This window comes from Ptiloglossa arizonensis, chromosome 10 (assembly GCF_051014685.1).
Source record: "Ptiloglossa arizonensis isolate GNS036 chromosome 10, iyPtiAriz1_principal, whole genome shotgun sequence".
NCBI lineage: Eukaryota > Metazoa > Arthropoda > Insecta > Hymenoptera > Colletidae > Ptiloglossa > Ptiloglossa arizonensis.
In genome coordinates this window covers 1,281,496-1,306,232 of record NC_135057.1, presented here as the reverse complement: position 1 = coordinate 1,306,232, position 24,737 = coordinate 1,281,496, and the positions used below count along the sequence as shown (strand labels likewise).

At 34.5% G+C, this 24,737-nt stretch overlaps 1 protein-coding gene across 1 annotated transcript in view; it reads left to right on the top strand.

Moving 5' to 3' along the window:
• The window catches only part of Rhogef64c (Rho guanine nucleotide exchange factor at 64C), a 91,893-nt gene extending 67,156 nt beyond the window's left edge, over positions 1 to 24,737 (top strand). The window contains exons 3-14 of the mRNA XM_076321430.1: positions 4,680 to 5,076; positions 7,121 to 8,611; positions 10,100 to 12,024; positions 16,143 to 16,354; positions 19,900 to 20,164; positions 21,182 to 21,403; positions 21,557 to 21,706; positions 21,821 to 21,928; positions 22,698 to 22,850; positions 22,937 to 23,053; positions 23,160 to 23,261; positions 23,730 to 24,737. Of these exons, the coding sequence (XP_076177545.1) occupies positions 4,680 to 5,076; positions 7,121 to 8,611; positions 10,100 to 12,024; positions 16,143 to 16,354; positions 19,900 to 20,164; positions 21,182 to 21,403; positions 21,557 to 21,706; positions 21,821 to 21,928; positions 22,698 to 22,850; positions 22,937 to 23,053; positions 23,160 to 23,261; positions 23,730 to 23,858 (5,271 nt within the window). The 3' untranslated portion in view covers positions 23,859 to 24,737. The remainder of the gene's footprint in view (positions 1 to 4,679; positions 5,077 to 7,120; positions 8,612 to 10,099; positions 12,025 to 16,142; positions 16,355 to 19,899; positions 20,165 to 21,181; positions 21,404 to 21,556; positions 21,707 to 21,820; positions 21,929 to 22,697; positions 22,851 to 22,936; positions 23,054 to 23,159; positions 23,262 to 23,729) is intronic.

Sequence of the window (24,737 nt, the reverse complement as noted above, 5' to 3'; positions counted from 1 at the left end):
TAGGTAATGACTCTAATGTCACATATCGATACGTTCATTCGTTTTCTATAATTCTCGAAGGTAGAAGGGCTTACACGTAATTTCATGTATTTTCTTCAAAGACTATCGCATCTAACCTTCGAGCACGCACGAGACGCGCGCAAATCCTGCTTTAATAGTTTTTCTTTTCTAGAAACAATGGTCACGAGACCATTGCTTTGTGTTTCCTGGTTTGAATTCAGCTTTCGCTTTCCAAGTAACTCTCATGCCAATTACACTTGTGGTACCCCGCGGGTATTTAAGATACAATTTCAATCCGTTACTCGAAATTGTTACGCTTAATATTTTTTCTTAAATATTTTTTACGATAGAAGTACTAGGTAAAAACAATTCGACGAACATATAGTAAACACGTGTTCTTAAACAACTAACTAATGAAAAGGCGCGTGGATTACATATTTACATATAAACGATTCTGTTGTATTAGTTAAAGGAAGATAAAGAGATTTGTGTTAATAAGGAAGGTAAACATTTTTTAATAATAACTAAAAATATATCACGATTTAAATACACTTTTTATAATTTGTTACACACCTTGTATAGTTTTCTTTTCAAATATATCGTGATTGTTTACTATTCTACATGTATACGTGCATAGGTACATGCACACAGAAGGGGAACTATTATGTCACGAAAAACGTATATATAAATATCACAGGCATAGCGAAATGTACAAAAATTATTCTTATCTCCGTATTTTTAATATTTTGTTCGACCATCGTTACAAGCATGAACAACATAAATTCTTATTTATTTTGATTTTCACACTACGTTCGTTGAATGTACGTAGACTTTTGTGACTGACAGTATGTTTGATAACACGAACTGTACATACAGTTATTACGAAAAAATATTAATACTTGTGTCATTTTTAATGGGTTGATTCTGACGTATATGCGCCATCTATTATTACTTCTTTGGTAAAGCAGAAAAATTCCAAATAAAATGCTCCGATTTAATTCGAATGATACTGAAAACATCCGAGTTAAAGCCTAGAAACTAAATTACAGTTACGGGTCTCCTTATATTTTGATTTAAAAAACTCGCCAATCCAATGGTTAATAAATATTCTACCAATTTCAGACAATTTAATGCGCAACAATTAACGTCGTATTAAAATCTCCGAGAAATGACCACAAAACTACAAATCTAATTACCAGAATCTTGGTTGGCAGCACATTTTCGTATATCAGGAATAGAATTTTTCCCTGTAGCAAACCTGTTAGTAAGCGCATATCATTTTACGATAGATTTCCTGTTATTTTTAAAAGGTAGTTTTCTTCAAGGGGCGATAAAGTGGTAGCTGAACACGGTAAACCAGAAGAACCAGGCGAACACCAGTTTAAATTTTTTTTCAATTCTTTTTCTCCATTTTTCATAGTTTTCTATAAATAGATTTTTTATCATTTAATTTATCAGTTTCTTTGCTACGACGATCATTATAAATACATGTTAATTATAAAAAGTACATAGTATTTTTTGGTAGAAATATAAGTGTAACTATTTTTTGTCAAATATTGTAACAAATATTGTTCAAACGGCAATAGTTTTATTAAATTATTTGAAAATCAAATTTTTCGAAACGGACTTGTTTAACAACTGTCTTCTAAAAAGATACTCTTTGTGTAATGATATCCAAAAATGAAAGCTCTCTTATATTACATTATATTATATATATGTACGTTCGGTTATTCTTTTGTATATTTGTAAAATAACCTAAAATTACCTAAAATAAAGGTATCGAAGTTTACATTGAAAATAAACGGTGCCTGTTTTTCTTATAATAGATTTATTATAGCTTGATGCAGGAGAAAATTCTTCTTTCTATACAAGGAGAAACGTACACTCATTTGATCCAAACCTAGCTCAGACCAAGCGCACTTCGATTCAAGTATCATTAGTTCTTCTTTCTTCGATTTTTTATAATTTTCTGTAAATAGACTGTTTATAGCTCGATGCAAGGTCGACATATTCCTTTTCACACAAAAAAAAGTGTTTGTTCGTTTCGGACATCTTCGTTCCCTGACGGTTTCTCTCCTGTTTCGAAACACACGACCGGGCCAAAACGAGCTGATCCCCAGATCGTAGCAGTTTCACCAGGGGAAAACAAATTTAAAATGCGATCTCGAACGATTCCTACAGTCATTTACTTTCGCTGAAACTGTTGTTCTTTCGTTTTCTTTTTCTCCTTGCATTGCCTTTTTCCCCTCCTTTCTACCTTCGTATCTTCCACTGGGCTTTAAGAGCAAATAAAGAAACTTTCGACGGTAAATTTGTTATGACTGTGTGTTTCATAATGCGTAACGAACGATACACGATCACTGCTTGAATTGAAAAATTCGTTAACCTTTGATCGCGTTTATTGTTAAACCATTCTATTAATTTATTTCAATTATATGCTACATTCACTTCATACTATTGACATAAATATAATCTGAAATCGTTAAATCGATTTCTACAAATAATGCATCGACGAGGTTTGTTTTCATTACCTTATATTGATATAACACTGAAAGTATCGAATTCGTAAATGGAACAGTAATAACATAACACCGCATTAAGAATTCCGTCTATTAAGTACGGATATCCTGTCGAAATCGAAAGCTTCGCGTTCAGACGATAATATTAACAGCAGTAATTATTCAAAACAAAGACTCGAACCGAATATTAATGCCTCTTCTACATAAAAAGGTTACGTACTAGCAGATTCGCATATACGAAGCAAATGCAAATATAATCAATTTGCACTTTCAACAGAGACATTAATTCGAAATGAAACAAATAGTTCTTATGTAATGATAAATACATTCCAAGTTATGGTAAATTTTACATTTTTGACTAATTTTATAATATTAATTTTTACGATAATTTTTACGAAAAATTGAATTTGGAAATTAACAATATTTGTATGAACATTTACAATAGTCTTATTTGTTTACAACGATAAATCATAATAATTTATAATCGTATACCATAATTAATGTTTGCTATTATTATTGTACTGAAAAATAATACCATCACTATTTCTCTTCAATAAATGATCAAACTATTTCTTTCGAACAACACTCTAATGCATGTGATATAAAAATTCGAGAAAACCGACCTAAGAATTTTTCTGTTGACAAAAGAATTGTGTAACTCCACCACTACATTTAAGTGTACGAAACTTCGTCAAATCATTGAACCTCTTGTTTCATTTTCTCTTGCATCTATGACCAAAGAAAAAGTTGCACACTGCGTCAGTTATGTTGCGCAAGCTTCGCATAAACGTTTCAAGTAAAATGTCTACTGTTCTAATCTGTTCACGGAGTATACCTAATTTAGTGCCTTAAGAAATATATGGAATATAAAATGTTTTCTTGACAAAATTATCAAATATATGAATTTCAAACTTCACGCTACGTTCATTTGTATTTCTTTAAGCTATTAAAATTTGTTCAAGCATAAATTATTGATTTTATGGATTTTATTTGCAGAAGAAAACGTATGCCAGTATTTGACACCGTTAACTCTCCTCCTGATCGTTCCAAACACGAAGATTAAAAGGATCCTTACTATGCATAAATGTGACTATCGTCCGAAACAAAATGAATAAACCGACACAAAAATTGAAATAATTGCAACATTTAGAAGAAAAGTTTCAATTTTTGCTCCAAATTTTTTAGCTTCTTCAAGTGGCAAAAAAAGAATTGTACAAATATCGATTGATTTTGGTTCGAACGATAAGGACGAGTTTACTTCATACGTGTGTCAAATTTCAAGTCAGGTAGTGTATTTTTTTCTGAGGTAATACGTGAATCAGCTTGAAAATTCTCGTTTCGAAAAAAATGCCTTTAAAATTTCCCGTGCAATGTACATACAGAGTACACAGAGATGTCTATTCAAAAACTTATAACATTGCCAAGTTTTTGAACCCTATCAAAGTCGTTAGAGGATAATGCTTTTAAGACCTTTAAGAATCTTTTAAAAAATGTAAAAAACATAAAGATTTTTGTTTATCTCCAAACTAGAAAAATCGTAACACCTAAGTCGATTCGTGTTCACATTCTTACATTAAGACTTTTAACACAACGAAAACCTCCAAAATGTTTTTTCATTCAAAATTTGTAAGTAAGTTCAGCATTTTACCAGTATTCAAATATTACTAGCACCTACACAGTTCTGTCGTCGAATAAAATTAAACAAATATCAATTTTATTGATTTAATATGAATAGCGGTTAACTTGTTTGAATTTGCACCGATGAATTGAAAACCGTTTCTGAAAGTGTAGCAATTCGAAATGGACAACTTAAGGCAACTTCCTCGGCCGACTGACGCTTGTAGATCAAACAAGACACACGGAGCAGTTAGAAATGATATTATACATGTCCCCTCGCTGTAAGGGAAAAGTATAAACGCAGATATCATTGCGAACGTACAACATATACCACTCAAATTTAAACAATCGCTTGCTTTGATTACTTATATGTAACAGCGGTCGGTAATTGATCGACACGTAACAGTCAACGTCGATGTACCGTTGTATAATAAATACGTCGAAAAACGTTAAGTACTCCCGACCCGGTGTAACGTTGTGCTTATTATTCGCACATAAATGAAGCGCACTTAATTGTTAACGCATAGGTACAATTCGTTTCAGAATTACGACACGCTGAGCAAAGGGAAGAAGTCGTGGAGCGTGAGACTGGGTTTGTCGCGGCAGAATCAAAGCGGCGACGATCCCGGAAAGGGTTGGGGTACGATAAGCGGCAGTAGTGGACTCTCGCGACAAGTGATTTATGGTGATCCATGGCTCTATGGCACGGTTCGATCTTCGAGGGCTGGTCACGAGCCGCGTGGCTTCATGACACCCCCGCCTCCGCCGCCCCCGGGAGCGCCAATATTAGTAGTATGTTCCTGTCCAGAATTTCTCAGCGGAACCACCAGAAAGTTCGGCAATTGCCGCAAGTGCGGCGGTCACCGATTGGCTGGTGTACCTTTGGGAGGAACATGTCGACTTCCACCGATTTCCTCAAGGTCGAGACCCAGTCTCGCGGGTGAGCCCTCTTTTCTTTTTTTTTTTTTGTTCATTGATATCGAATTTTACACCATTTCGAAATGTTAATAACTGTCAATCTTTTTCGTTCGTGTTATCTCGACGCTTCACCGGAAATGTGAGTAAGGGAAAGAATACGTCCTACAATTAACACGCATATTTTTTATATCAATTAGTACTAATCAATTTCTAAATTCCTAAAGATTCTAGTTGCAAAATTTACTATCAAAAATATATTTTACGATAAATGTAGAATCTGTGTAACTACTGCCACTTTCATTCTCACCGTTGTACTCCGTTTGTTTACTACGTGTGCACGCGCTTTATGCCATTTATACAAAAACAATGAAAATATTAAATTTAGTCGTTAGAAATTAACACGTTTGTTAGTATTCTATACTATATTCTATATACATGTATTATGGTAAATCTTTTTACATTTTCGGGCCAATTAATTTAATTTTTTCCAAATTTTACTTGTGTACAATTAAAATGAACCATTTGATTTTCTACAAGTAAAATAAAAACACCCTTTCTTCTCTTCTACGAATCAAACTTTTTCGTCGCGGTTTGAAATCGAGTCTCGCACGAGGAATCCACTAATGAAAAATAACTTTTCTTTTTTCATTTACATATTATTGAAAATAGTTTTGAAAAATCGTGTTCGAGTTTATTTTTAACGAGAAAACATTATCGATCCATTGATACCGTTTCATGAAAAAATGGTACAATGACTCTTTTCATTAACGAATGAAATACAGCTACGGGGATGATGCCATTTCATCCAACTGAGGAAAAATGATTTCATATGAACAGGGACTGCACTAACTATTTATTACAAAGTACAAAATCGATCTAAAAAGTTTTCAAAAAGCGATAAATTTAGATAGTATCGTCGGTGACGCTCGAACGTCACCTTGCCATTTCGTTTCATTTTGCAATTGATCAGTTAATCAATCGAAGACTTCGGTTTGTGGTCAGTAATTTCAATATAACACGAGCTGATAATTAAGAACAAAGTATGTTAGTATTGTCACCTCTGATAAAAAATTGCAACCGCAATTTTATCGAAATGACAACATTATTTACCAAAAATACAACATTTCGTTATCGCAATCTCTTATACATATCTCGAAAGTATAACTTTTTGCGAAATAATTGATTGTTTTGTACTATTTTGTATTATTCAAGGTGATAGTTCCTTAAAGAGGGTAACAAACACACTCTCGTGGCCAATTAATAACGTTGTGTAACAAGAAAGAGTCGTATTTCTTGTTTTGTTGCAGGAAAAAAAAAGTAGTTGAGAAAGAAATTCATAAAGTATCTCGTAAAGTAGTAATTTTACTAATGGCGAAATATCAATTTACGTACAAAAAACGTGCATGTTTCTATTCGAAAAGAAAAAAGCGTGATTAAACTTTTTTCCGTTCAACATTTTTATCCATCCGGAACGAAACAGGATATATGTACAACCCATTCCAATTGTGCAACACACGCTTTATGTACACCCTTTGCAGTTCAATGTCTTTTGTCAAATAATATCAAGAATTAGAATTATTAAATAAATTTATAAATATTACCATATAGTAGATAAACCTCGACATCGTAACTCGTAACAGATATCTGATATCGTTCCTTTGTTCCGTATAAATGATGTTTAACAAAAATGATCACGATAAAGGAGTTACGTAGTGCTAGATTCTCTGGAACGACACGGTCATTCTTTGTTAACAATGTGTTCGAAACGGAGATCGAGAACAAAGCGAATAACAATACAGGAAAGTATAACTTTTTGCGAAATAATTAATTATTTTGTACTATTTTGTATTATTCAAGGTGGTAGTTCCTCGAAGAGAGTAACAAACACACTCTCGTAGCCAATTAATAACTCCGATTAATAAATAATCAATTATTTTACTGCGATCGTTCGTGATTTCGAAAAAAAAGAATCGTACATTCGAAAGTAGCGCGACATTGGATTGCAAAGGGTTAGCATTCGAGCATACTTAATAGAGGAGTGAATAAATAAAAGGAATAATTGATAGGAGTGCTAAGGTCCCCGATGGACGATCCTTACGACCAGATGCGTCGAAATCGACTGGTGGAACCGAGAACGAGGGCTCGGAGCATTTCACCGCATCGGCCATTATCCCAACGCGATTCACGGAGCCAGAGCGTGGCGCGAAATGCGAAAGAACGAAAGGGCTCGATCGAAAGTACTTCCTCGAGATCCGAATGGTTCGACAAGGAGGCAGCTACAAGTTACGAGGAGATGGCACGCAAATCACGAGCGAACTTCACCGGCCCAACCACCGACGAGTGGCTCGAGGAGGCGCCAACGTTGACGAATCCACGGAATCCATCATCGACCGTGCCTGGAAGGTTGGTTCGTGTGCCGAAAAAGGTCAGAGGCGTCAGGAACGATTGGCCGGATAACGCGCTAGCGAAAACGCCGGAAACAGGTCAGACGAAAAGCAACCAAGACGAGTGGAAAGAGCGACCATCGAGCGCCTGTGATTCGCGAAAGAGCATCCTCGAGTGCGACGTGAATCCGTATCTTTTATTGAAGAAGCAAAAGGACGAGGACGATCTCAGCGACGACCTGTCGGACAACGCCCTCGAGCAAGACGACGCCAGACCGCTCTCCAGTTTGTTCGATCCCTCGAAAGTGAAATCGATCGAAAGGATACCGAACAGAAGCGCCGTGGCAGCGATCGGTGGTCAGAGAATCAGGGTATTCAGCGAACCACGAGAGATCTCGGATGACGAGGACGTTCTACCGGTCACGAGGATCCCCATACCAAAGGTATCACCGAAGCGACCACCGAGGAGACTCAAGGAAGCCAAACAAACACTGAAAAGTATTCTGAAACGGGGAAAGGTGCTCGAGACCAGACGGAAGAACGTCCTGTTCAACGTCGACAACGTTATATTCGCGCCTGAGAAACCATCGGAGTCCACGCGACTCTCCTGGAGCAGAATCGGGAGGATCGGGAATTGTGTCACCGGTCGAGAGGAACAGGGCAATGACGAATCCGAGGAAGAGGAAGAGAACGAAGAGGAGGAGGTAGAGGAAGAGGAAGTGTCCGTTACGACGCACGAACAAAAAGAAAAATACAATTTCATCACCGTTCCGAATATCAGGGATCCAAAGATGGACAGAATTAGACTGAAGGAGCCAAAAGTCCCGCAGGATGTGTGCCAAAACCCCATTAATACCGATGGTATTAAAGTAGACGGGCTCGTTCCCTTTGGCGATGCGGAGCGTGCTCACCCGAGGAACAAAGAAAACGACGAGACGTTACAACCGAGCGAAGAAATTCCTGAAAACATCCCGAATCAAATTATTCATTCGACGAAACGCGAGAATACGAAGAAAGGGGACGAAGAAAAGGAAAGGGTAGAGGAAAAAACCGTCATTAAAATGGAAGACGATGCCGAGCAACAGATCGCGAGCGCGAGCGCGATCGAAAATCGTGAGGAGCGTATTCCAGGCATTGCTGTCGACGAGAAAGACTTGATTTTGAAGTCCGAGGGTAAGAATTCCAGTTATTTTCCAAATTAGTACTCATTCTGTCGGATCATTTTCATAGCGGTTTTCTTTTTTTTTTCTAATAATACACATTACGTTGATTTTGAACCTTGACGGGATAATCGTACACGCATCTTTGCAACGAACATTTAGTTACGCATGTACTGTTGTGTAAACTAAAATTTTATTTTAACCGAGGAAGAATAATAAAGGATAAAAGAAGTTCGAATACTCGGAGAAAGAAATTGATTCGATTAAAACGGGGAACGGGCAGCATTTGGACAGGGAACGCAAACACAAAGTAAAATTGAAAATGTGTCTATCAAAAATTTGACCTAGCGTTTCCCACGCTATCATGCGTAAAGACATTTTTCATTGCGATATTAACGCGCGGATTATCTATAATTCGTTAAAGAAAATCTTTACGGTAACCTGTAATTATTCAATTTCGATCGAAAATTAATTTCGGTGAAATAAAAATGTATCGTTGATGGTTGATGACCGTTGATGGTTGATTACGTGTTTATAAACAATGATCATTTCACGAGACGTTCGCCTGGCTTCGAATCTCATAAATCGTCGGATCGTTCGCAGAGCTCCCCTTTCTCCGGGTATTATAGCGTGTAATAATGCTTTTTAGAAATCTCACGAGTTTTCTCTTCTTTTCAGCAATATTCACAGCTTGCTTGCGATTATAATCTATACTATATTATAATAGGCCTTTACTTATCTCTATAAACTCAAAATATATTCAACGCCGTTGAACCTGAAATTATTTTTCTTCGATGATGTGCAGAGTCCTTTTATTTCAGGCGCATTGCATTATTTGCTGTAGTATTTCTAAATCGTATGTACACGGTATACTTTTCCGTTATTAATTTAACGACTTGCAGATCCTAATTTCTTTTATTATCATTTTTACGCTTCCTTCTCGATATATTTATTTATAGAGATATGTCGCAAAAGAATAATTATGTAACTGCTTTGAAAACTTTCCTACGAATTAGAAATACTTTCACAAACGACGTTTCGTGTGTATTTTATCGCAAATAAAAATTTTAGAATATCTATGATAATTTCATGAAAGAATGCGACATATTTCATTTCAGTTCCATCTAAATAATACGATAGATTGTTCAATAAGTTACCCTCGTTATGAAAGAATACGTTAATGTCTTCAAAAATCTTCCAACATCATTTTTAAAAATATTTTTGTATTTTGATTAAAAAATAAATAGATTCTAAATTCTAGAAGAACCTCAGAATTAACGGAATACTAATATTTGTCAAATATTATACGTAGATAGATTACGGAACATTTGCATCTCTTTTACGAGATAACAGAAATGAATTCCTTAATATTCTAATTAAAATTTTAAAGCTTAATATAGTTTGAATATTTAAAACATCGGGTATTGCGTATCGTCGGTAAAATCTCTAAACTATTATGTTTCTTAATTACAGCCTGTATATATTTTCGATCAATTTACAGAAAACTCGAAGAGATCATCTTTATCGCGCAGCCAGAGCGAACGATCGTACAATAGGCCCGAAGTATCAGCCGGCAATGTACTCTTTATGGACACCATGCGACTTAGTCTTTGCAGAAAAATTAAAGGAACACCGAACACCTTGTTATGTTCGAACGAACAAACAAATGGACGAGACGTCTCGTCGAAATTCACGGAAGGAGCCTCGGAAAACGTACACTCGGGGAAAGAAATTGACTCGATTAAAACGGAGTACGAGCAACGTTTATCAAATGTGAAGGAGCTCGAAGAAATTACCGAAGAGAGGATGCCGGTGATTAAAACGGAAATGGAAGCTACGAAGGATGCTCAGAGCAACTTCGAAGAAAACAACGATCACTTTCGAGGAATGAGACCGACCAGTTGGTCCCCCCCACCTGGAAAACAGAAACACCGTTACAAGATCAGTGATCCTGAGATAAAGTCAAAGGACTCGGATCGTTCCGAATCGGATCGAAATAGCCCCGCATTGAAGACCACGTGGAACACGTCCAATTCCTACGGGTACTCGAAAGTTGAAATTGGATCGCCTACGACGGAAAGCAACGTATACAAAATCACAGTGAGTCCCCGAGCCTCCCCTCTCGTTCATCGGCTTCAAATAGGGCCGGGTAACAAAGGGGCAAGGAGGACGTCGATTTTAATCAACGGAGATACAACACCGAGTACCGAAACAACATCAGACAACAAGGTGACCATCAGCGTCGGAGGTGAGGACAGTGTATACAACCCTACGGTGATCTCGGTAAACTCGGAGAGTCCACCACGGATAAAAAGTTCCGCGGAGAATCGCACTCTCGTAATTTTGGACAACTACAAATCCAACATCGTCGTTGAGGCGATCAAAGAGGACACGAAGCCCAAGTTGCTCGAAACGGAATCTGAACCGACCGAAGAGGAGAAACATTCTCGAAAAGCCAACGAAGCCGCGCCCGGTGAAAAAACGATATTAAAAACGTCAGAGACGACAACGGATTCTGACAAGCAAACCAAATCGGATCTCGATGGTAAAACTTCTGTTACGGAGAAGAGTCCGAAATTACACGCAACGAACGATCGAGTGGAACGAACGGAGAAAAAGACTCATCAAAAGGATGTTGAAAATTCGACCAAGCTTTCTGGACTGTCCAAAGAAGCGTTGATCTCAAAGTTGCTCGAGGATTCCTTGAGAAAGGCCCGAGAAAATGGAGAAATCCTCGACGAAGGTAGCGGCGAGGCAATTCTGAAAATCTTGAAGCAAAGTTTGTTGAAGAGCAAAGAGTACGAAAGCTCCGAGTCGACCCTCGAAGCAAATTACTCGAGAACGTCCAGTTTGAACTCGGACGGTGATTTTATGTCGACGAACCTCTTTCTCGAGGAAAATCCTTACGAAGTGATCAAGGAACCTATCTACGAGGAGATTCCCGATGAACCCCCTCCGTTACCCTTGAGTCCACCGCCAACGGAAGATTATATCAAAGACAGAATATACTTCGGTGACATCGATTACTATAGGAAGAGCAGCACCGACCAGTTCCTTGGATCCTATTTAACGGACAATGTTTTCAAAAAGCCCAATTCCGAGGATCTCACGGAAACCTATCTGTCCAAGAGTCCGGAGGATTTTTTCAAAAAGATGTCCACGTCCCCGGAGGAAGAGAATATTTCGAGTAAATTTGAGTTACTGAACTTCCTGATGGACTCAAAGGATCGAGCGATCTCGATCGAAGGAGAGGATGACGAGGACGACGAGGACGAAGAGGACACAGAGGGAGATTTGGAAGCACTATACGAACAGAAGGAGACCAGTCTTGGTGATCTTAGCTCGAAAAGTTCCCAAATTTCCAACGTTTCCGACAGCAGCGAGGAGTGCAATATTATCTTGACTGGTTCATCGGAAACATCGAAGGTGAGTTTCGATTCAATAACATATTACAATTGTATTAATAATAGATGTGATTACATAGCCGTGTTTTTTTTTCTCTCGTAGCCTTTAGAAATAAAAATAATAAGAATACACCGAAATTAATCATTTTGGTAGACACCAATCGCTTTGTGACATTATACCTTTATTTCCAAGCCAGTTTGAAATACCTAATGCCGCACCCAATAAAGTTAGCACTTTTCTGAATTAGCACAATCGTAGAAATAAAACGAGAATAAGAAATGTTTAAAAATAGGTGTAGAGAATTTTCAAGTATTATCATGCTGCGAAAAGAAGACACGAGTTGTTTACATCGCCGTTGGGCCCGTAGTCCGTTGCTGTTCGTACGATCGCAAGCAAGAATCGACATTGGCCGACGACGGCGACCGTAGCGAGACCGAGTGAGAGAGAATACTGCTGAGTCATTGGCGTAGCTTTCTAATCAAATGTTAGCTATTAAGGAACAGAATGATTTCGTTCCTGCTTAAATACTATCACTGATTCGATCAATTTCCCGTAATGAAAAAATGAATACAATTTAATATGCGTAACAATCGTTATTATTTTGAAATTTATTTATAGCAGAATGAACTAATTCAAATTAAATTGTATTCGTTTTTTCATTGCAAGCTACGTATCAAATCAGCGGTAATACCTAAACCGTAAGCAAACTATTCGGTTTAGGAATACTTGACGCTTTATTGGGAGCCTACGCCAATGCACCTTGCTACGCATTCGTTCTCGCTCGAACTTCAGATTGCCGCTGTTGGTCTTCGTCACCATCTTCGGCCAACGGCGCTTCTTGCTTGCGATTGTAGGAGCGGCAACGGACTACGGGCGGAGCGTCAATGTAAACAACTTGTGCCTTCTTTTCGCGGCACGACAATAGTTGTATTTCCCAGTGTAGGTAGTTTCGGTCACGCGGTTGTAAAAGTCCTACGTACCTTTTCAAACAGAAACAATACCGCGGACCGTTTCTACCTGTGACGGCAAGTTGCGGCAGTCAAGGGCTAATTAATAATACGTATCCGTAATATAAACAGGTACTATATCATATATTTTTACAACTGTTCGCGTACGCTCCAAAAATTCACGTACCGCGTTAAAGTTGATTTTATTGTACCAAGGCTAACTTTTACTGAAAGGATCAAATTAAAATTTTAAAATATACATATTTTCCACATTGGTCTATAGTTTATATTGGTAAATTTATAAAGATGCAAAACGATGAATTGTATAAAAATGGACTATTTTTAACATATTGTTTAAATAAATTAATATTTTGCAGAACGGTTTAAGAGCTGAAATTCATTATTCAAAAGTACGCAATTTTTGCTTAAACAACTCTTTTCTAGGTTTCGTCGTTTTTTAAATATCAAGGAAAATGTTTTTCACCCCCGACTTGGAGGGTGATTACACCCCCTAGATATGGATAATAGCAGATATTGTTAAATATTTTTCAAAGAAATGTATCATACGTAAATTTCATTCAAATTGGCGATTTACACTTAAGTGATGTCCCTTGTGAACAAAAGTTAATCAACGCCGGCTATATTTTTTTTACTCGTAGTACAGCTTACTGTGCAGATCTACCTACTCACACGCGTTTATCGTTATTGGCTAAATTGATCACATCTACGCGTCTATCGCATAACGAAGAACATATAAAAATGGAATGGGATAGAATAATACTGAACGACGATTTCAACGCATTAGCGCAGATATACTATAATCTGAATACGTAATTTGTACATAATAACATTATTACAATTATACAAGGTGCTACCGAACGGGTGATACGATCTGCCAGGGGTATTTTGTACGTACGAAAATAAGTCCAAAAAAAGACATAAGATTTTCTTAGATGGTAACAATTTGGAAATCTTTGCCTGTAATAATACATAGCTGCTTCTAATGCTTTCACTATGTCGATGTATTCACGATTGCTGTAGCGAGACATTGTTACAATTCGACCGATACAAACTCTAACAATAAGTATAGACGGAAGACAACGAATATGAATACTATATGTAAACGAAAATGATCATGCCACGAGCGGGCTTGAAACAATTTTCAAATTCAATTTACACGTAAATAAAGTATCAAACAGAAAAATGTTTTTCCTTTTTTTTCGACTTATTTTCGTACGTAGAATCACCCCTTACCCGATGGTACTGCCCGTTCAAGTAGGATTTTTCATTATCCTAGAAATCTTCCAACGAACTATCATTTTCGCTATCTTCAGAATTTGTATCTTCTACGTTTAAACTCAAGTTATTCATATCAGTCTTTAATAAATTATCTTTCACAGAATATTTACTAAACTAAACTACACTTAGTTATAATATTCTAATGAAAGCTAATAACTGCCATACTACTTAAATATATAATAGGTTGTTCAATAAGTTTCGTCGTTCGATAAAAGTACTATACTGTTCAATAAATTTTGTCGTTCGATAAAACTTATTGAACAACCTAGTATTATATCATTCGATGCTCACTCAAAAACTGCTCTGGAGAAACTGTTGCACTAAGCATTATAAGAAATGATTTCTTAAAGGCGAGATTTATTTTCCCTGCTATTTCGTCGAACCCTTAGGGAAAATTTGTTTATAATTAAAAATCTGGTTTACTTCTTAAACTTTTATCGCTCTTCTGACATTCAATAAGGATATGATTTCAAGTAATAATCGATAGATGAAAAGAAATTCAGTTTAAATGGTCGTGATTGTATTCATTACTAACATTAAAACCTTGGAAAACAATGAAAATATGTTTACGACATGAAGAACTGTCTTAAAAACGTCCTATATAAACAAAAAACATTAAATTGCAATCTTTAAACAAAAACAAAATCAATATTTTTAGTTCTTTTACTTTATGAAATATAGATATGTAAAAAGAGAAACATCGTGCTAATGCAACAGATAAAGCCTCTAAATCCATAGTTTCGTGTGTCCTTTGCGAATATGGAAATTTTACTACTTTGTGCAACGGGACTGTTGAAAACCTAATAGTGAGATTTTTCGATAAAAATTAAACGTAGTGGACGGATTATTCTTTACTTTTGTACCATTCAGTTTGAAGATCCCTAGTCAACAAGTGATCTCTGTACTACAGTACATTCTTCTTAACGTGTGACTGATCTTTCTGTCTTTCTACGATACTTCGTATTTATTCGATTTAACTTGCGCGGTATTCGACTTACACGGAAAGCTTCTAAACGAATTAACAGTGTAAGTTGTGGACTTTCAAATTCCATATTCGAAAAACATTCAATCTGTTAAAGATATTTATACAAGCAGTTCCCAAAGTAATAAACATACATTTAAAAATGCTTCTTTAAAAATGTATTGCTATCAATATTTATACATCGTGTTTTTTTTCCCAGGAGACTAAGAAAATTAAAATAAATTAAAGTAATAAGTATTCTATGCTTATAACAGGTAATATATTGTAAAAGTTTCTTAAAATAATTCTCGTCTACTTGTAGAAATTCTTGATACCTTGTTAATACCGAATTAATGAAATTTGGATCTCTTCTTGCTGCTTTGAGTTTACATACACTCTATCCCTCTCATTTCGTTAAAACTTGTATTCGGAATAACATTTCCTATAAAATCATAAGCTAGTGTCATTTCGTACAAGGACATCTTATATAATACCATAATCTTAACACACCCAAATGACACTGTTTCACAATGATATAAGCATAATTAAATGAAATATATGCATAGAAATAAGGTTTCCAAGGTTTCTTCGTTAATTTAATGTTAGAATTAATTTTACAAACGATGTGGGCAAATGCCCGAGTTCCTTACTTAGTTACATTATTTATTTAAACTCCAATGAAGAATCATGGAAACTCTCGAAACCGACAACGAGCATTGTTACGATATCTTTATTTGTGACTAGTTCTGCTAACTAAAAGTGTGCCTACGCGTTCAGCATCGTTTATTTTACTCGTAGCAATGTTATAGTGTATTTTAGCTTTATAGTTATATCTAATTGATAACATTGGCGTAACAGAATGTACACATCGATAAATCTGATAAGGGACTCAGAAATCCCGATGCAAAACATAATAATACTGATTTTTCTAGACAAGGGCTGTAGATATAGAAAGGACTGATAGCGGAGTGGGGTCAGAAAGTAGTCAGGCTAGCAGCACTCGAGGCGTGCCGAGACGTTGGAGAGCAGGAAATGTCTCCTCGGGACCAGGAAGTCTCTTCGGTGGAATCCCACAAGTGATTTCCGGTGATTCAAAGCTCTGCGAGGACTGCGAGCAACGTTTGGATCCTTTGATAACAGACAGGTGAGCGATAACATTCGCGCATAAATGTTCAATAGAAATCCAGATCTCAAGGAAGAAGATATTATGGAAGAAATAGGGATATTGTGGTCTGGATGTTCGATGAAATTTTCTCGAATTAAACGATTCGGAATATGCGTCGTACATATTATGAAAAATATAAGAATATTCCGATCTAAACAGAACCCAGATGTTCTAGTAGATTTCTTCGAATTAATAAAAAAGAGACCGTACATATTGTGTTTCGAAATTCCGCCTAACCGAAAATATTGATTGAATCATTCTTAATTATCTATATCAAATTATTCGAGCCTTTGTTTAATTTATAAATTTGGCTGCTATCTGACATAGATTAAATAGGATCGGATAACGTTTAACAAAATGGCGACTTTTAAAAGTATGCAATTTGATTTTTAGAGGTAATTTTATAACTTTCTCGAATTCCAAAATAAAAGTATTGTGTATAAAAGCTTTACTTTTATCAAGGTACTTTTTTTCCTTTTTTCTTTAATGTGGGGAAATCGTGTAAAAGCCCCCCGACACCTTGGGGCGAGGTCGAGGGTTGTGTGGGATTTCTCGCATTCTGTAATACCGGATACGGGGCCTACTCAGTAAATCCACCACGGTGGCCATCCTCGCACGAGGTCTGGGGAAATTAAAATTTTAGTATATATATTGCCGAAGCAAGTATTGATACTAAGATACTTACTTTATACATGTGCAAAAGCATTTATTAGTCAATTCATCCACTGATTTCTGATATATGTACCAATGAAATTTTGCACGTTATTAAATGTATAGAAATGTGAAAATGCAAACGTAATATACAGGATATTGAAAAAAGTGTTCACGGCTTATAAAGCGCGCAGTACTCATTAAACTGAGTAAACAATGCTTAAACAAAATACGTTAATCCAAAACGAGGAACCACACTTTAGAGAAAAAATACGTCCCAGATTTTTGTGCAATTGAAAGTTGTGTATGTATAACGATTGAAAATAAAACTCTACAACCTTTATAGCTATTAAATCTTCAAATCTGTCAATATGTCTATCATTATTAAATTTCGCCTGAATAATAGAGAAACAAAAGTATGGATACTCTAGAGACCAGATACCTCTTTCAAGTGAAAACGAACAATGTTTTCATCCTTTGTATTTTTTTTTTTTGCTTTAAAATGTAAATCAGTTTTTGAATATTATTACAATAGTTCTTTTCGGTATGTTATTCTAGAAACATTTTGCTTTTTCTGACTTATAACGATTTATTATAAGATTGCACGAAAAGAATATATTGCTGTGTATTTACGACATATTATTGGTAATAGAAATATATTTGACTAGTAAATAATAAATTTAATAAATAGTTAATTTAGATTTGGATATTCTTATTCGTACCATCACTGAATCCAAATCGTTGTAATAAAACAAAGGTGTTTGAACCGACATGCTCTTCAAAGTTTTATCTTATTTATACTGTCAATGTTGAGAAATATAAGTTTTGTACAAACTTTTATCGAGTCCATATAACTACAGTAATATTATTAAAAATGAACCGCGTAACAAGTCCTCAGAATCGTTGAATTGCACTTTCTCCTACTATTGATTCTGTTTACCGCAAGAAGCGAAAGTTTTGTTACCGAATACACATCCACATCAAACAAATCGACGTGCCAAAACGACTGCAACTCTTCCAAATGCATTGTGCATAGTAGTGCATGTAAGTCTGAAAGCAGTACAAAGTCAAATGTCAATAAAAACTATTTCAATATACAGACAAAGCTGTTATTACTCAATTATAAAAGTATCCAAATCGAACGACATAAATTAAATGTTAATACGTATAATTAATCGTTAAGTAGGTTTCTCAATTTACAGAGTTTATATTATATTATTACATATTATCAGAGATCTCCGTTATCCGATATATTTAAACTGTAACACTATACAGCCGTGTTATATGACGCTTTCTTATTTACATATACAACTCATTGCTCTTGACACGATTATTTCTCGTTCCATTCGGTAAAGTTAAGCCGTTATTATTACATTGTAATTTAAACTGTGCAAATATGAAATTCCTAACGCATGTCTAAGCGAAGGTTTAACAGATCCTGAAATTTTGCATGTTATTAAATGTATAGAAATGTGAAAATGCAAATGTAATACACAGGATATTGAAAAAAGTGTTCAGGGCCTATAAAGCGCGCAGTACTCATCAAACTGAGTAAACAATGCTTAATCAAAATACGTTAATCCAAAACTTTACCCTGAATAGCTAAAACCCATTTTCGATTTTGATAATGAAAATAGTCTTTTTCTACCCACGGTACACAATGTCTAAACAAATGATCACCTTCCCACGTTCCTACTTCGATACCTGCAAAAAGTGTTCTAACTTTGCCTCTTTTTCATTTCCATACGCGCTTTAATACTTCGAGCCACAGAATTGATTATTCTAAATAAATTTGACTACTAAAGTCACAAACTGACTTTGCTAAAACTAAAAATCGCTTCTAACTATGGCAAGGTTAATATTTCAACCTTGTATTTAAATAGAGCATTTTTTATTCAGTTTGGAGTCTAAGCAAAAATTTGTGTATCCGCTTCGTATAACGAAATCATCTCCTCCTCTCAATATTATCTGTATAAAATATAAACGACCAATCGACTCACACGTCGGATCGAATTCCATTTATTAATAAAAATAAAAATTTTTATATTCTATTTCATCTTCATTCATGACCATATTACTAAAAAATTTGTCAAGTTTTCCCAATGAAAATCGGTCTAAATATCGCATTCGAAAAATGTTTAATTATTTGCAAAACAAACCATTTATCAATTCCGCAAATACTTGCATCACCGATATAATCATGTTCAAATTCACTTCCAATAGAAAAATGTCACCAATTCATTAACGATTCACTCTCATAAAGATAAAATGAAAAATACAACAACTTTCATCTTACATTAGTGATTGACACACTGAGACACGTGTTATATCATATTAAAGTTTCGATCACTGAGCATATATAATGCGAGACCCGCTCGAGGTTATTCTATCTCGCTCACTCTCAATGTATCCCGTTCACTTTCCTCATCAGACGGAACATGGAGGCTGGTTTTCAGCTCGAGATAAGAATCGCTACCCATCCCGTTAAACATACTAGCGTTCCCGATTTTGTTATTTGAAAGCGGAAATTATTGTATATACCCCCTAAAATTTGAATCTTCTCCTTTAACATTCTATAGAGGAGTAATTGTCCTGAAGTCCAAGGCATGACTGATTTAAATCTATAAATTATAATTGATTCAAAATGAACAAAGTATTGAAGAAATGATGGCAAAGGAGTAAATTAAGAAAAAGAGGTATTATATAGTTAGTCTAATAAATAAATTGTACATATATTATTCCGGACAAAATCGTTTAATAGATCCCGACAAAATCATTTTATTGGTAAATAAGTTTTATATTAGGTTTTATTTATATTATAAGTTTTATATTAGGAGAATATTGTATATGATTAATAGTTTTTATTTTTTTAGCGGTGTGGTATACGCGCCTTTCGTGTGTAGAAAATGTTCTAAAAAGAGGGTGGAACGCAAAGAAATTATTACGGAAATTGTGGAAACCGAACAGAAATACGGAAGAGATCTGCAAATCATTCTTGAAGAATTTCACAGACCTATGTTTAGAGCTGGTCTCCTCACTTCGGAACAGCTTACAGCAATATTTCTTAACGTGGAAGAACTTCTTGAACATAATCTCGTACTCGCCGAAAAATTAAAGGATGCTGTGGAATTTTCTCAGGTAGAAAAACTTAATTATTGTTTCTTTATATTTATTATTCGTTTGATCATCAAGTTTGTATTTAATAGGGTGGTCCACGTAAATAGAACACCCGAATAATTTCCTTAGTTTTAAAAGTACGAAAAAATGTCAAAAACATAATTTACATAATTTTAAGATGGAAATTTAATGCAAAAAGAATTTTTGTCTTAAGACTAATACTTTTAAAGTTCTGAAAGTCAACTTGTTTTTTTATGGAACAACATATTTCCATCTATTTCATCTTGTAACTAATACTGTGAAAAACTAATTCATTAACTTGAAATGGTTTTGAGCAAAATAAAATTGAACGTAAATATTGGAATATTAAATTAATTTTTGATTAATTACAAGGTACAGCACAAGTATTTCCTTTTATGGAAAACTTAAAGTTGAAAATCTATTCAATAAAAAATAGTCTTTGTAAAAAATCAAGTTGATCTTTAAAACATTAAACGTATTGACCTTGCGAAAACAATGTCTATTTGCAGCATAAAATTTTGTGAATTATGTCGTTGACATATTTTCTTATTTTCAAAACTAAAAAAATCATACAGGTTTTTTATTTTAGATGGACTACACATTATTGTGTATTATACCTTGTATATTGTAATTGATAAGAAATGTATCCTCATTTAAAATATGAAATGATATACGTGTCTTTTTATTATTCGATCATTATTTTGGTATTTATATACACTTCAACAAGATTAACAATAAACTACAATTTATACTTACAAATAAAACAAACACAATGCCACACAAATTTAATTAATATTTTTATCTCTGTTTGTAACAACACAATCACGCTACATATTTTGTAAAAAAATGTTATATTCCTAAAAAACAACTCTAATCTCTTATACTTCTAACAAGACCTAATAAAGGCAATATTACTGCATTTAATAATCCCATTGATTACACGTAGAACACAGACTAATTTATTAAAAGATACCACTCTAAAAGAGGACTAATTTATAATCATTAAATGGCAAACAGGAATCCGGAGACGAAGATCTTTTAACGGTAGACGTAGGAAAAATTTTCCTGGAGTCTGAACGGATGCTTCACGCATTTGAAAATTACTGCACCCGTCAAGGAGGTGCAAGTTTATTGTTACAGAATTTGGAAAAGGAAAAAGAGCTGCTGCGGATTTTTTTAAAAGTTTCGCAAATGGAAAATACAGTCTTACGTAGGATGAACTTAAATTCCTTTTTGATGGTAAGATCTAAGTAAAATTGTCGCACCAGTGCTTTGAACACGAAGTATACTATTCTTTAGGACATTTATAGAAACTTTATGATTAAATTTTCTATATTCCACAATTTTATCTTCAATGGAGACAATTATAGACGTACAATAATTCGTTTTAAGGTTCCTGTTCAAAGAGTGACAAAATACCCTCTTCTATTGGCACGATTGCTAAAAGCTACACCATCTGTTCGACCAGACATTCAAGAGGCCAAAGAAAGACTAAAACAGGCTCAAGCAAACATCGAATTACACTTGGAACATATGAATGCTGTAAATATATCACAATTTGCATATAATGCAAATTTTTAATGGAATTAATTAATAATTTAACTATTTACCTAAATACTCCATAATTCATTACATAATTGAATAATGTGCTAACAGGAAGCAAAAGATGTAACTTCGACAAAACTTTGGAGAAGAATTTCCATTATTCAGAATGGTAGACGACCGATTGGGGAACAAGATATGGTGAATATAAAATTGAGAAAGGTAATTTGAAAATAATTTACAAATATATTTCGTACTTTAAAAAAAAGGAAGAGAACTAAATATAAAAACATTGATCAAACTATTTCAATGGGGACCTTTATCCGATTATACTCGATTGTTAATTTGTCAAATATCCTTTTAATTTTATAATATACATAAATAATTCAACGTCATCTCGACTATATTGACTACTGAAAACTTGATCTAAATTATTTATAACTAGCAATAATAAATGCTCTGTTATAATAGTAGAATAATTTCCTGGAATTGGTCAGTTTGTTACTTTTGAAAATTTGTCATTGAACTGATTTATTAACACCTTACTGTCCGCAAAAAATAAAAAACTCCTCAAAGTTATTGAGTAATAAATCCCACTAAATCGCTTTGTTATTCTGCCGATCTTCACCTCATCTCTTCATGCGACATTCTCCTGCTCCATTATTTATTCTGAAGCTAATAAAAAGAAGTAGAAAGTACAAAAGTGAAAATGTAAGTATAAGAATGGAAGGAAAAACCAATAAATTTCAGAGGCAGTTCAAAGAAAATGAAGGGTGTGTATTGGAAGAAAACCGAAACCTGTAACAATATTTCCTTACAGTCATGGAAATGGCCTTAAGATGTCAAAATATTTGACATCCACTTTAGAGCCACCGACATAAATGTATAAAATAGAAGTATAAAACTAGTTACAAAATAAATGATAAGCTACAACTTCGTATACTAGCAATATTCGAAGATACAGACTCTAATAATCTATCTATCATAACAGATGGCTGTAGAAGTATTAGAATGGGCCCATGAAGAAGCCAAATTTGTTTTGGAAGGACGTCTTTTAGTTGCTCAGCCAACCGATAACAATTGGAGACGCGGACGAACTGTGAAGCTCGCTCCTGTCACTGCTATGTTGGTTACCAATGGCAAAGTAAGTAAATACAATTTTCATTTGTTAACAGAACATTCTGAATTTACAGTTCAGAGTTATGCATAATGAATATTCCTCTGTTACAGCCAAGTGCAGAAGACCTTGAGTTTAACGACGATTTTCTTTTTCCAAGATACATAGGTATCAAGGAGGCTACTCTTTTATTGGTAAAAGAAAAACTTGGACGGTATTCTTTGTTACGCGTAAGTTACTTAAAAAATTCGAATCAAATCTTAGATGCAATATACACAATGTATACATAAGTTTAATGTAAATACATACTGTGACAAGAGTTGTTATCTATTTTAGGAACCGCTCTATCTTGATAAGTGTATAGTATGCTGTGAAACAGATCTTGAAGATTATTTTGAAGTTCAAGAATTATATTCCAAGGAAACTTTTATATTTAAGGTAAATGTTTACTGTACACAACTATTATTTATCTAATGGAACTCTTATACTAGACATTCAAAAATGTCTAAGGAAGCATAAAAAGTCATATCATTCCTGTCGTATTAGACTCATCTGACTTTTGTTATAATCCTTATAAAGTTTATATGTATTAATATAATGAACTTTTATTCTTCAAAGAAAGAGAAAGAAAACGTTGCATTTAGAAAAATAAAATGTATCTTCATAATTACGTCAAATATTTTTTTAGTTTATACACGGATATGCTTATAACAAAGAAAAGTTATGTTTCTTCAAACATAATGATATTAAAAGAAACAAAAGTATGGGATAAAAAATTAATTTTTAGAAAAACTTACCCAAGATCACAATAATGAAATATGTAATTCAATAATTACATCAGAAAGAAGTAAAAAAGTCATACTGCTTTAAAGAGTTTTTATAAAAAGGAAATCTTTTTTGTTATAGGCTGAAGATGGAGCTAGAACAAAAAGATGGTGTAGAACATTACAGGCTCATGCACAATCTCTTGGAGCATGGCGAAAACGTCGTGGAGCATTGCCGAATATTATGATATGCGGTGTTGCAAGAAATTGATAAAAAATTTACATTATTAGATTTTTTAACATAGAGTCTACATTTACAACCGTTATTTAAAGGTCATTATGATTCCTAAATGCGCAAATGACTTTGCGCGCGTAGTGCAGTGGATCAAACGAGTGTATGATCTCCAGATAAATTAGTAATGATTTGTCGAGGAGAAAGTATTGGACCAAAGGATTTCCTCTGCTTATTGATGTCACATGTTAATGAGTGATACATATGTCAAGTTCTCGCCGTACGCAGACTACTTTGCGTCCGGTTGCAGTACGTTGCAGAAACTTAAAGTTTCCTACGTCGCTGTAGTTAACATGCTGTATAGCATCAAATCACAGTAAACTATTCTCTCTTTCTTTTTTCCTGATTTATAGTGACATATATACACAGGATAAATAATTGCCCACGTATAGTATAGTTTAATTATAATTGCATTCAAACCGAAAGAGCAAAGAGTAGCTGTGATACTGACCGGTGTACTGGGTACTTTCTTCAAATAATATCAAATACCACAGTACGAGACTTAGCTTTTTTTCCTATGTACTTGTTGAATATAACCTCTGCAAGAACATCGATAAAAGTGTACATAATATTAAAAACGGGGTAATAGGGTTGACACAGTTTGTACCTACGATTTATGAGCCAGGAAACTGCCAAATGTTTCATCAAACAGGCCTTAATTATGATTCATAAATTAATTAATCTATTATATTCCATAATTATTCCTTGAATAATAATTAACAGTATTTTATTATGTCTAACACACAAAATAAAAATTGTACATTGTACTATAATTTTATTTAAAATCTAAGCCATGTGTTTGTATATAGATGTATATTTATACCAAGATTAGTTCTAGCAACACAATTGTTATATTAA